This window comes from Saimiri boliviensis, chromosome 20 (assembly GCF_048565385.1).
Source record: "Saimiri boliviensis isolate mSaiBol1 chromosome 20, mSaiBol1.pri, whole genome shotgun sequence".
Lineage (NCBI taxonomy): Eukaryota > Metazoa > Chordata > Mammalia > Primates > Cebidae > Saimiri > Saimiri boliviensis.
Genome location: NC_133468.1, coordinates 29,444,935 through 29,458,103, shown reverse-complemented (window position 1 = coordinate 29,458,103; position 13,169 = coordinate 29,444,935). Strand labels below are relative to the sequence as shown.

Sequence of the window (13,169 nt, the reverse complement as noted above, 5' to 3'; positions counted from 1 at the left end):
GCGAGCTCCCGACATCTCACACCTCCCGGGTGGGAGTGGGCCGTGCCACGCTCTCACACCCTCACTTCCCTGCCGAGCGTTTTCTCTTCTTGCCTTATTCTTCCAAGTGAATATAGACAGTCTCCCGGATCGGGTTGGGGCATTTTTAAACATCCCTCATGTTTTAGATGCCTTTACCTTCAGGTCTTTAAATTTAAAATCTCCAATATAGGCCAGTCGCAGTGGTTCACACCTGTAGTCCCAGCGCATTACAAAGTCGAGGTAGAAGGATCACTTGAGCTCAGGAGTTTGAGACCAGCCTGGGCAACACGGCAAATCCCCACCTCTACCTAAAATAATTTTTAAAAGACCAATTCCAAGCCCTCCATAAACTTCTTTATCTTTCTCACAGAATGATGCCAACGGGACTGCAAAGCCACCTTTTCTCAGGTAGGTGTGGCTTCCTACATGAGCCTCAGCATGTGACTTTGCTCTTCCCTATAGTGTCCCCCAGAAGGGCCTTTGGTGCCCAGGCCAGGAGGCTCAGCCTGAGAAAGGCCTTGCCCTATGGGACCGTGGGAGACCGTGGCCCCCTGCTCCCTTCACCGCCCGCTTTAGAACACCCTGGGAGCAGGGCCTGCCCACCCCAGAGCAGCCCCCACCTCACCCACAATGCAGGGCTAAAGAGGTGTGGGCGCCCACATCCAGAACCTTTAAAAACTGGGCTCGTTCTACAGCGGGCGGTATAGGGTAGGAATCAGCACTGAACAAAACTTTCATCAGAAAACACTGCTGGGGCCTGTACAAGCTGGGCAGGTGGTCGGCAGCACAGTCCCACAGGGCAAGAATGGGTTATGAGCGCTGTTAAAATCCAATTTCGGCCAAGCATGGTGGCTCACGCCTGTAATCCCAGCACTTTGGGAGGCTGAGGCGGGCAGATCACAAGGTGAGGAGTTTGAGACCAGCCTGGCCAACATGGTGAAATCACATCTCTACTAAAAATACAAAAATTAGCCAGATATAATGGTACTTGCCTGTAGTCCCAGCTACTGGGGGAGCTGAAGCAGGAGAATCGCTTGAACCCGGGAAGCGGAGGTTACAGTGAGCCAAGATTGCCCCACTGCACTCCAGCCTGGGTGACAGAGATTCTATCTCAACAAAAATCCAATTTCCCTCATGGAGTGGAAGTTCTGAAAGATTGTTCTTATCCCCTGCAGCGGAGAAAACCCCTTTGCCACTGTGAAGCTCCGCCCGACCGTGACGAATGATCGCTCAGCACCCATCATTCGATGAGAAGACAGCCAAGGACTCTCCTGGGCCTCTCCTGTTCTCCCTTTCGGAACGATGGGCACATCCTGTCTGCCTCATGCTGTTGGGAAGCTTCAACAGAGGAGCCTGACTCCAATGTCACCTGCCTGAGCAAATCATGCTTCTGTTTCACATAGTTGGGTTGACACGTTTCTGCCTTTAAGATAACTGAGTAATAGTCTAATGACCAACTCAATCATTTAAAATATTTTCTTCTTATTCTGTTCAAGAAGCAGTGAACATGGTTTCAATCTTTACTGTATTTTTTTAATGAATTTTTTTCCTTAATAAATCCAGAATAAGGGATAATCTATGCTTTCATGACTGGCTTTCTGCACGTGATGCAAATGAGACCAGTTTTATAAAGTATGTGCTTTTAGTAGCATTATGTCTAGCTAAAGAAAATATCACATAGGTTTGCATCTTAGCATGCAAATAATTTTAAGCAATATAAATTATGAAAATACCACATACATGTAATTTTTTAACTAAAAATTTTTAAACTTTAATGAAATGTGGAGCTTCCGGAGATGGAGAAACCCCATTCCCTCCAACTCCTACAGAGCTGTAGAGTGCTAAGACATTTTGCCTGCCCTTATCACAGCCACCTGTCATACTTGACGGAATCCCCTCCCAGAGCTCCTTTTCTCAGTAAAGTCACCGGCTGGATTCGCCACACAGCCCATCCAGGACACGGGGCTGGGCATTGGAGTCACAGCTCCTGTGTTCTCCCTCAGCTAGTTGGCCAAAGCTGCATCCATTACCAATACACTCAAACTTCTCGGGGTCCCGGTTTCTCCATGTTTCAGTCAGGTCGGACTCTCAAAGGATGTGCATAAAGCCCACGTGACCTCTGGTGCCTGGAGAGGGCAGGTTTTCAGCCCAGCAGCCATGACGCACACAGAACCCGGCCCAGCAGCGTTGGAAGTGAGGACTCAGCGGTGGCTGCCCTGAGCCCCAGGCTGGAATTCATCTCTGGCTGCCAAGGATCTGGACCTATTTTGGAGTGGAGCATCATGGCTAAATTCCCGGCCCAGGTATGGGAATCTCAGCACCTTGTGAGGCTAAGGCAGGAGAATCACCTGAGGTCAGGAGTCTCTCCTAAAGATAGAAAAAGTAGCCAGGCATGGTGGCAGGCACCTTTGATCCCAGCTACTCGGGAGGCTGAGGCAGGAGAATCACTTGAACCCAGGAGGCAGAGGTTACAGTGAGCTGCGATCACACCACTGCACTTCAGCCTGGGTGACAGGCTACCAGCCTGGCTGCTCACCGTGTGTGTTGGGTGCGCTGGGGCTTATCACCTCTCCTCTGGCCTTGCCATAGTGTACTGTTTTCCTATGAGGTGGAAATTGGGAAAGGTCACATGCGGGTAAGCCAGTGGACATGGGCGACGCTTCAGGCTCCTTCCAGCCACGTAGGGCAGTGTCACCATCTGCCTCTCCTGGGAGGACAAACCAGGCACCCCCCATGCAGGGCGACAAGCACCATGAACTGTGTTAGCCGCCAGGTCTGTTCTACAGAAGGAGCTGTGGCCACATGAGAATTCAGTCCACAAGACCTCTGTGGCCGTGTTCCCCACTTCAGACGTCAGAGCAGGCCTCAGGAAGCCCATTTGCAGCCGTGGGGAACTGCGGGGTGTGGGTGAACTACCTTTGGTGCCCTACCTTGGGGATGTGTCTGGTTTTGTTACAGGGTAGGAGAATGGGGCCTGGGCGGTCTCAGATGCAGCTGGAGGTTCCACCTCACAGACCAGAACCGGGGGGATGGCCTCGTCCTTGGCACCAAGGTGCCTGCTCTGTAAATGTCAAGGGGTTACGTTTAATTTTAACAATAAAAAGAACTTGAAAACAAGCACACTTTCTTGAGCTATAGTGCCCGTGGAGGAACACAAGCTGGTCCTGACCAGCCCGGGGACCGCTGAGGCCGCGGTGCAGGCGTTGCTCCAGTCTTTCCTGGGTGTTTGAAATCACGGAGTAAGCAGCACCAGGTCAACAATGGTATGAATCTCATTTATTGAAAACATTATTTCTCACCTTTCTCAAATTGAAGACTGCAAAAAATAAAAGCAGTGCTTTATTGAGTTGTCATGAGCCTCGGGCGGGAGCAGCAGCTCTGCCTCTCCACGCTCAGGAAACTGCAGCTGGCGTGTGCCACACCGGTCCCACCTCGCTTTACAAAACAGTCCTGAAGCTGAATCAAATAAAACTATTGTACACGACATTTACATTAGAAAAAGAGAGCTGGGTGTAGGAACGCCGGGCGTGGTGTTCCCTTTAAGCGAAGGTGGCTCCACAGTTGGGGCATCTTCGCTTCCTCAAGGCGAAACAGCAGATGAACCCAAAGGGAAACAGAATGATGGCCAGGAAGATGCCCAGGAAGGTGAAGCAATCCTCCAGCACCCCGACCCTGCAGCAGAAAGGGCAGTGCGGTCAGGACCAGGGCGGGCACCGGAACCCTCACCCTCCCAGCCTTACACTCAAGGACCGACCAGTGGCCATGATGGAAATGGGGACCACTGATGAGTGACAGTGACCATCTACCTGAAAATACAGCCCCCACCACTCCCCCCCCACCCAGCCCACTAGCCTGGAGAGCCCCAAGAACGGTCTACCTGTGCCCATTCATGGAATGGCCCTAGCTGCTATTTAACCCCTACATGTAACATTCAGAAAAAAGGAGGAAGACGACAGTCGGAAGCTCTCATCAGTTAACCTGGAGAGGCCCGGCCAGGCACATGGTGGCTCACGCCTGTGATCCCAGCACTTTGGGAGGCTGAGGTAGACCCATCACTTGAGGTCAGGAGTGGTCACCGAGACCAGCCTGGCCAACATGGTAAAACCCATCTCGACTAAAAATTAGCCAGGTATGGTGGCAAAGGCCTGCAGTTCCCGGCTACTTTGGAGGCTGAGGCATGAGAATCACTTGAATCCAGGAGGCAGAGGTTGCAGTGAGCCAAGATAGAGCCACTGCACTCCAGACTGGGCAACAGAGCGAGACTCTGTCTCAAACAAAAAACAACAAAAAAGTAAAACCTTGAGAGGCAAGATCATTTCAGTGCCACAAGCCACCACACATCTGCTCTTAGAAAAGGAGCAACCAGCAGCTTGGGGATCTGGTCAGGTTCGGGGTTCGGTCGGTTTCTGTTCCTTTGGTAGTGGGAGTGGCTTAATGGGAGGGAGCTCATAGTTGGCCATGTTCACACAATGTCTGAAGGCCACTTATTTTCAGAAATGTGATCCCAAAGCCAACTCTTCAACAAAGTTTAATGTCTGTAACAGACTAAACTAAGACACCTGCAGGCCATCCCCCAAATCCTGCACCTGTGAGCACAGGTTCAATGACCTGAAATCATCAAACCCAAGTGTCAGTTTCAGAGGCCCCAAAGGTAGGAAGCCAGGAGCTGTGTGCTCAGCTCAGATCCTCAGGCTATTTCTGGAAAATTCTGGACACAGCTGAAATTAAAATAAAGACCACAGTAGCCAGCTCAGGCCAAATGAGAAAAGCTTCATTCTCACCAGACAGGCAGACCCCAACAAGCGCCTTCTGGGCCTCCTGGGCCCCCAAATTCCCTCACCCACCCAGTACTGAGGTAAGTGAAAAGAACACCACAGCGGGGTGGGGTATCTGACAGGTGATGGGAACTGGGGCTTTGGGGAAGGGGAGCCTACAGCAAGGTTGGCACGGTCCCCTGCTACGACAAGGAAGTGTCAGTGACTAGCAGTGTCTTGCTAAGGGGAGAAAACTTGGCCACCCAGGGGACCCTATTCCCCTTCCGGCACCCTGAATGTTTCCAAGCTGCTTCCTGGGGGTCCAGACTCAGGAGGACTGCTGCCCCCGCCCCTGCTCAGCAAGGCAGGCTGGGGACCAGAAACCCTACCCACGGAACCTGTTCCCTGCCTCTCCAGGAAGTATGGGAAAATAAATCAGGATATTCTGAAGTTGCTTTCCACTGCTTAGAGAAAAAGTCAAACTTCCTGCCCACTGCCTCCCTCCAACCTACTCGAGCAGCTCCGTTCAGCAATCTCCAAGGAGGTTGGACGGGGGGGTTCACTCCCGCAATGGCAGCACTTTGAGAGGCTGAAGCAGAAAGTCAGCAGTTCAAGACCAGCCTGGGCAACAAAGTAAGACCCTCCCCGATCTCTCTCAAAAATTTAAAATTAGCCAGACACAGTGGTACGAATTTGGAAAAGGGGGATTCTTTGTTCAGCCAATTTTGGGAAACTTCTCCTTGTCTCCTAGACAGTTGCTATGCCCATTAGTTCTTTAAAGTCTCTGAGAAGTCCTGTAGTGCTCCTATACCCAGTGTTTCCCAAACTCACATGATGCCACCTATCTGTGTGGAGGGGCTGGGCTGCAGAGCACACCAGGAAGCCCTGCTCCAAGGCAAAGCCCATCAGAAGACGTGAGTCTGTCAGCAAAGTTTCCATTTCTTGTGTGGACTTTTACAGAAGTGTCCCCTGTCTAAGCACCACAAGGTCATCAGGCCAACACAGTTGTTCAGCATTGCCTAAGGCTGCCCCCACCAGTCCAGACTGGGCAAGACACCTCCGCCCAGCCCTGCCTGGCCCCAGGACCCTCTCCCCCAGGTGTCAGGTAGGCAGAAGTCCCAGCTGCCGCAGCTCCCAAGACCACACTGCCGCAGCTCCCAAGACCACACTGCCGCAGTGGGGAAGCCTCAGGAAGGCCGAGCACAGCTGTGTCCCCACACACGCAGATGGCCACAACAGGCTCTGGGGAGCTGGGGGGAGCCAGTGGCCACTGGCCTCTCAAGGGAGCATCTAGGCTTCCTTTTCCTGTTTCTTCCTGGCATCTACAGTTCAGATCCCAAAAAACACACTAGCTTTATGTTCTGGTTAGAAAATGACCCATGAAAAAGCAGACGGGAGGCTGAACGGGCTGAGAAATCCTTCCATGGGAGAAGTCGTTCCCCTGGAGTGGTCCCCAGTGAGTGTCACCTGCGCCCCCTCAGCTGGCCCAAATCAGTGACCATCTGAGCACCTCGCCTCAGGACCAAAGCTGCTGAGGGCTAGGGCTGTGGGCAAAGTTGTGGGCAGAGCTGACTGCCCACTCAAAGGCCCAGAGGTACCTGGGAGGAGGCTGGGTAAAGGGGTGTGGGTGGGAAGCCCGGGCTGGAGTCCACCCATGGGGCACAGAAGAGGCATCTGGGTGTGATGGTGGGGTGGGCAGGGGTGGTGCTGCCTGGTGACCCCACCACACCAGCCTCCCACCTGTGACTGCTGCTCTCTGCTGGCACAGGAGTCCACGGGCAGCAGCGTTCTCCTGCCTCCTCCCTAGTTCTCCATCCAGAACCCAAAACCCACCTACACTGTCAGAGCTCAGCAAGCAGGAAGGCTGCTCACTCTCGCTGGATTCCCACTGCCATGGGCCAGGACACCGGCCCACCTAAGCCCTAGGATTTCCAGCAGCGCCAGCCCTGCCCACCCAGGCCCTGGCACCTCGCTTCCCAGCCCCGAGGCTGCAAACAGCACAATGGCCAAACCTAACATGCTGACCCCACGGCCTCCCAAGTACAGGGGAACACCCTCCTAACCCATGGAGTTTCTGTACAGACCCATCACATCCTCAGCCAGAGCACAGGGCTGGGCCACTTGTGCCACCTGGGCTGAGCCCCTTGGTCCGCGAACCCACTCTGGCACCTCCCCATCCCAGGTCCACTCAACCCCCGCCCTCCTACCCACCTCCAACGCTGCTTAAAGAGGGAAAGAGGGCCAAGGCCACTGGGTCTCTGGGGAGAGCGAGGCTGTCCCTTAGGTGCCGCCCAGGAGCTGGACAGATCCAGTCACCCCAGGAGGCTCAAGCCTCCACCAGCAACAGGACGCTGTGATCCAGACCCCAGAACCCCTGCCTGAGAGAACAAGCACTTGGGCCTGAGAGTTCTGAACGGGCTTTTGAGGGCTGACCACGAGAGCTCTGCCTTCACCTCTGGCTCTGGGGTCGACCCAAGGGTGGGCAGCATACCCTACCCCAGTATTCCACAGCCATATGCACAACTTCAAACGCCAAGAGGCACTGAAGGCAGAACTAGCTGCCACTTGACAGCAAACTCACCTGGCAGCAACATGTGACCTGCACTGGTGTGTGGCTATTTATAGCATCATTTATCCTACTTTATCTGAATATTCATGTCTTGCTGCAAAAATATTAGTTTTAACTGCAGTACTGCCCTAGACCTCAAAAGGAATGTTGGCATCATTTAGTTTTTTAAAACACCAAATCTTCTGAACTGAGACACACAATCTAGCTTCTAGACCAAGACTCCTCAAGCTGCAGGGCAGGCCCATTCCCAGCGCCAGAGGGGAGAGGGGGAACTCCTGCCCCAGAACAGCTGCCATCCCCACCAGCCTCGAGTTCTCTTCCCTTCTAAACCCAGAAGAGCCCACCTGGGTTGGCTGGGTGGGTGTGTCAACCCTCTCAACCGCTCCCATCCTGACCTGCTCCCTCTAGCTGCCCCTCCCCCACTCTTGCGCACTAGGCAGGCTGGGGCCTTGGAGAGATCATGGCCACCCGGGAAATTAGGGAACTGACTAATACTGAGAGCACTCCCTTAAGGCAACTCCAGCATTGCAGGGAAAGTGGCCAATTGCGCTGCTGCCATTGCAGCGGAGCCCGAGGGGCTCCCACCTCACCAGGGACAGAGAGGGCTGGGAGCAGGGCTCTGAGCTGCCCGGGGAAAGGGCCATCCTTGCCCCTCCCTGTTTCCTTACAGGCACTCTACTGGAGGCTGAAGCCAGGGTGTGTCCAGGGCCTCCCAGCCGGGAAGGATGTGGCTAGGATCTGAACCCAGATGGGCTCCCGAGTCATGGACACCCATCCTGCAGGCCCCAAAGGCAGTCAGTGCCACAGGGGGCTGGCCCCAGGGCACCAAGCTGCCCTCTGAGCCCACAGTGGCCTCATGGAACCATCTAGGCCCAGAAGCAATCCCAGACCACCACCCCACTGGCAGACCAGGCCTCACCAGGAAAAGGAGACACAGGGCTTCCTCAGAGGACTGTGCGCTTGAAGTCACACTCCAGGCAGGGTGAGGTGGCCTCAAAGCAGCTCTCGAGGGGGAGCTGCCTCGCTTTGGGAGAGTTCACCAGGACCTCCCAGGGCCATTCCCAACAAATCCAATGGCCAGGGCCAGCCCCGGCCTCCCCTGCAGAAGAAAGGCCTGGGGAGGTGCCTGGAGACTCTGCCTGCCACCACACCCACCCCAGTGGTGCCACCTGGCCTGCAGCTGGGGTCTGAGCCCAAGGTCAGGGACTCCGGAGGCCTTGGAGGCCACACCTGGGCCCCAAGGTCCGAAGCCCTGCCCAGCAAGCAGCCTGGGGCCAGGCAATGCCCCCACACCTCAAGCCAGAGCAGTCAGGTCAGGGACAGCCCACAGGCTATGCATATAGGCAGGCCATTCTGGCCAACTCAGCCACTTCCTCAACCAACTGGCTTCAGGTCACAGGTGGCAGGAGGGAGCAGCCCCTCCACAACCATCATCAGGAAGCCCAAGGCTTTCACAGCCTCCTTCCCCTTAAGCCCTTCCCAGACTCCACAGTCTCCCCCACTGCCCATGCCCTCCACAGCCCGCCTCTGCCCCTCAAAGGCCCTGGCAGCCTCAACACTGGCCATTGAGCCACACCTCGGACCTCTGGGCACCATCTGCCCTCCACAGCTGTTCCCTTCCCTTCTGAGACCCTCCACTTTACAGGATTTCCTATTTCTCTGGTCAACCCAGAAACTAAATACCCAATGACAGGCCAGCCAATACTCATGGGAGTCAGTGCTGCCTTGGCCTTCCCCACTCCTGCCTCCACAGCCTGCAGGGCCCAGGCTAGGCTCCAGCCCACAGGAGCCCCCCAGTGCAGCCACTTCATCCTGTACCTAGGGACAGCCACACCCCCAGGCGAGCAAAGACTGGCCTCCCTGGGCAAGGGAGAACCCGGCTTCAGAGCAGCCGAGGCCTCAGGCAGGGCAGGGCAGGGCAGGGCAGGGCAGGGCAGGGCAGAGGTGAAGCAGGAGGGTGGGAGGAGCAGGGATGTATCCGCTGCCGGGCTGCGGAAATGCTTCCTCGTAAACGGCTAAAAAGGGCAGACAGAGTCAGGGCGCTTCAGCAGAGGCCTGGCCAGGGCAGCAGAGCCACAAGGGACATGGGCTTCTCCGGCCAAGCCTCACTCAGAGGAACTAACAAACGTGTGACTTGGGCAAATTCCTGCCATGCCACCAGGCAGGGAGGGGGACAGAGCCCAGCAGGCTGGACCTGGGGCAGGAGGAAGTGAGCTCATGTGAGTGGTGTCCTGTCTCCCAGTCCTGAGACATGCATGTGTTCAGGGAACCATCTCCACTCTCCTCGAAGAGAGGAGAGGCCGAGAGACCACACACCCTCTCCCCATGCCAGCAGCAGAGAGTCCAGCCCCCTGCTCACCCCCTGGCCGCTGTAGGGCACACAGGTGCCCATCCCATGCCCTATGCTGCTGCAAAGGCACAGAAACACCTCGGGGAGCCAGGGCCACTCTCCAGCATCCAGGGCACCAGGGCAGAGGGCAGGGATGCGTGTGCTGGGAGGGCCTTGCTATCAACTCAAGGGGGTTCCCAGAGGATCACAGAGTGCTCTGATCCCAACTTAAAGGCCTATGGCCCCAACCTTGTCCAGAGAGGACCCAGCCTCTTCCCTGCCTGCTGCAGCTGCCCAGGGGCAAAGAACACAGTGATCAAGTAACCGAGGGCCCCACCCCTGCAGCCTCTGGGGGCCAAGCCCAAGAGCCTCCCCAGAGCACAGCCTGACCCAGCTTCAGGTTCTGCATAACTGGGGAGCACCGCCAGGTCAGCGGAAGCCACAGGCCTCCACAGGACACAACTCCCACCTAGGGAAAGGGAAGTGGCAGAGCCAGCACCCCTCAGCCCTGGGATTTCTGGGCCATCCCTCACTGCTGCTGGTTTCCCACCTCTCCAAGTTGAGGGGCTTGGGCAGAAAAGAGCTTCAGAGACACCACCATGTCCCAGGCAGGGCAACAGGCCCCGCAGTTCCTGGCAGGGCCAGGACTGGAACCCAGCTACTCCAGCAGGCTGGAAACTGCGATGGCAGAGCATGGACCCTCTGCCACCTCCATGTTCTGAGTCCCTTCACACCCACACAGCTCTGCCGGCCCCCCAACACAGTTCGGCTCCCAGAGAGAACTGTCCCGGAGGCAGCCAGTGCCCCACCCTGCTCTCCCTCCACCTCCACTCTAAAGGCCAATGTTTCTGCTGGGTGGTGACCAACTGTGTCAAACTGATGTCCCAGTTAGAGTTTGTCATGGGGTCCCCGTGAGGGCAAGCTGCCACAACCTGCCTCAGGGTCCCAGCCTCTTGTCCCCACCTCTGGGATGCCCTCCCACTTCCCAGGAAGTCACCGACTACGGCTGTGAAATCACTCACTTCCCCATGATTCCGCTCTAGGCCTTACACACACACTTTTGAAATCAAGTCTAGTTCCAAACCAGGGTTTCTTAATTCCATCTAAGAGGCTTCAACTTCCTCCTCTCAGACACAGGCTAAAAACCCTGTCCCTGCCAATTCCACCCTGACTTCCAAAGCAATGTGAACACCCCCAGGTGCCAAGGGGTATATTTAATTAATTCTTATTTAAATTCGAATCCTCAAAACCTCCACAAAACAAGTCTCCAGCTGCACCTTGGGGCCCTATGAAAACCAGAAAAGGTGTGCAGTTCCAATGTGATGATATGAAAAAAAATTATTCCTGCCTCAAACCACCGGGTCCAGCTCATGGAAGAGCATTTCAAGCCAGCTTTAGATAAAGCAGCTCTTACAGCCGTGGCTTCTCCCACTGAGGTCTCTCCTGCTGGTGCACTTAATCCAAATGCCCCTTCCGGGAAAACGAAACCTTCCACCACCTTCGACAATCAACTGCAGAGTAAACTTTCGGAAACTGGATGAAAATGCAGACACCTGATTCCTTGCAAGTCCCAGAACAAAGACGGAAAGACCGCGAGTCCCGTTACCACTCCTGCATCCCAATCGCTTGGGGTGCAATGGCCCACAATGCATTCACCTCCCTAGGAAAAAGAACCCACCCCTTTTTTTTTTTACCCCCGCAAAATGTGTTCAGAGCCAAGGGTGAGTTGACTCATGCTCTCCCACACCGCACACGGCACCCTGTCCGTCCCTCTCTATAAAGGACTGGTTAAGATCCAAGTCAAACTGGACCCAGTCCCACAAGCAGAGCTGACTTTGTGAGGTCCTGTGGGGTAGGGCGGGGGTCCTCAGAGACTCCAGGGCCAGTCCCCAGGCTGCAGACCCACTCACCTGCAGACGGGACAGCCTCCCACGACCACGATGGAGTTGGCGGGGTACCGGGTGACGGCCCGGCTGTGGATGTTGTAAACCCTGGGGTGGTGGGTGGGTATCCCTGTGGGCGGGAAGGCAGGTCATTAGGGGACAGGGAGGAGAGATCCGACCGCGACAGGGACTACTCTTCCTGTACCCCCACCTCCACCCCCCTAAAAAAGCCCCCGGTCCTTTCCACCCTCGGGACGGCCACCGCGGGCCTGATTCGGAGCTAATCTGCCAACAACGAGCGCCTCGTGACTCAAAGTTCATCTGGGGCAGGGATCCGGCCTCGCCGGGTACCATGGGCCAGAGGACGAGACCCTCAGCAGCGCAGGGTCCCGAAGCCCGCCCGGGGACCCCCAGCTCCAGGAAGGACACCCAGACGGGCCCCACCGGCCTCCGGACCTGCGTCCCCCGCCCAGGCCTGCACCCCCCGGAAGCGGCCGGCGGGGAAAGTTGGTTCCGGGCCCACCTGTGACGAGGTAGGGGTAGGGCGGCGGCGGGGGCGCGGCGGGGATGGCGCCGTAGCCGTGCGGGCCGCACGCGTAGTCGCCCTGGCCGGCCTCCAGGTTGTAGGCGGGTGGCCGCTCCTGCAGCAGGGGCTTGTGGTCCATGGCGGCCCGGCCGCGCCCGCCGCTCCGGCCCGGCTCGGCTCGGTCGGCCCCGGCGGGGGACGCGGCGGCAGCAGACGCGGCGGACCGGGCTGCTCGGGCCCCTCTGAGGCAGACGCGGGGCGGGGCGGGGCGGGGCGGGCGCTCGCCGCGGGCTTCCCCCGCCCTCCCGGACCCAGTCACAAGACCGGGGTCACGTGGCTGACGGGAGGCGGGGCGCAGGGCGGGGCCGCCGGGGCCTCTTAAGGTGGCCGCGCCCACCCGAGGCTGTCTGTTCCCCTGCGCCTCTGCGCTCCGCCCCGCCGCGCCGTCGCCGCGGCTCTCAGACCTACAGGGGCCGGGAGACCCCACCTCCGCCACGACCCAGAGAAGCCCCATAGGGCAGTGACCTTTAGGGCCTGGGGATGCACCCCCACCTACCCCTACGCTCCGATCTCCGAGGCCAACCTACCTCGGAGGTCCCCCTACCCTTGAAAGCGGGCGGGGCCTGGGAGGGGCGGGGCCGGGTGGGTCCCCGACAGCCCCAACCCCAGCCCTCTGCCCCTGCGATCGCTGGCGCTCCCAGCGGTGCAAAGGGCACACCCGGGCGTGCACCCCAGCTACGGCTTGCGAGGTGCTCAGCTGCGGCGCATTCCCTCGGTTTGCCCTTTTTTAAAGACAATTAGGCGATTTACAGGGGTCGTGGCCAATGCTTACAAATAACTTCCCCATTTGGGGACAAAATTCTAAATATTGGGCACCTGCCGCGTAGCCTCAGTTTCCCTAATCGTCAGGCAGCCCGGCCAGGTGCTTTGCTTACCCCTAGAGGCCAACACGGGACCGGGCTCAGAAGGGGGCGGGGTTTGGCGGTGGCAGGTGCGGGTTGGAGCCCGCATCTAAACCTGGGTGTTGTCTGACTTCTGGGACCGCGTCAGGCGCCCTCGTTGAAACATTTACCCGGCTTCACGGGTT

General features: G+C 57.1%; 2 protein-coding genes across 7 annotated transcripts in view; one reads left to right on the top strand and one right to left on the bottom strand.

Annotated features, from left to right (window-relative positions):
* The window catches only part of BAIAP2L1 (BAR/IMD domain containing adaptor protein 2 like 1), a 127,645-nt gene extending 124,507 nt beyond the window's left edge, over positions 1-3,138 (top strand). For 5 of the 6 annotated variants that reach the window (XM_074390748.1, XM_010344787.3, XM_074390747.1 and 2 more), the window contains 2 exons: positions 392-429; positions 1,197-3,138. In XM_074390748.1, the coding sequence (XP_074246849.1) occupies positions 392-429; positions 1,197-1,272 (114 nt within the window). In that variant the 3' untranslated portion in view covers positions 1,273-3,138. The remainder of the gene's footprint in view (positions 1-391; positions 430-1,196) is intronic. The other variant, XR_012515352.1, reaches the window with a different exon arrangement.
* Positions 3,139-3,280: 142 nt separating this feature from the next.
* On the bottom strand, positions 3,281-12,348 carry BRI3 (brain protein I3). The gene is made up of 3 exons (XM_039460548.2): positions 12,080-12,348; positions 11,584-11,686; positions 3,281-3,693 (listed from the first exon to the last, which is right to left on the bottom strand). Exons 1-3 carry the CDS (start codon positions 12,219-12,221, stop codon positions 3,561-3,563), a joined length of 378 nt encoding a protein of 125 aa, XP_039316482.1. The 5' UTR covers positions 12,222-12,348; the 3' UTR covers positions 3,281-3,560.
* Between the last annotated feature and the right edge of the window lie 821 nt (positions 12,349-13,169).

Bases quoted from the DNA above. Each gene is read 5' to 3' on its own strand.
- BRI3 (XM_039460548.2), bottom strand. From the start codon at position 12,221: ATGGACCACAAGCCCCTGCTGCAGGAGCGGCCACCCGCCTACAACCTG. The intron at 11,687-12,079 runs GTGGGCCCGGAA...TCCCGCCCACAG, and splicing joins CTACCCCTACCTCGTCACAG to GGATACCCACCCACCACCCC. The intron at 3,694-11,583 runs GTGAGTGGGTCT...TTTCTGCTGCAG, and splicing joins GGAGGCTGTCCCGTCTGCAG to GGTCGGGGTGCTGGAGGATT.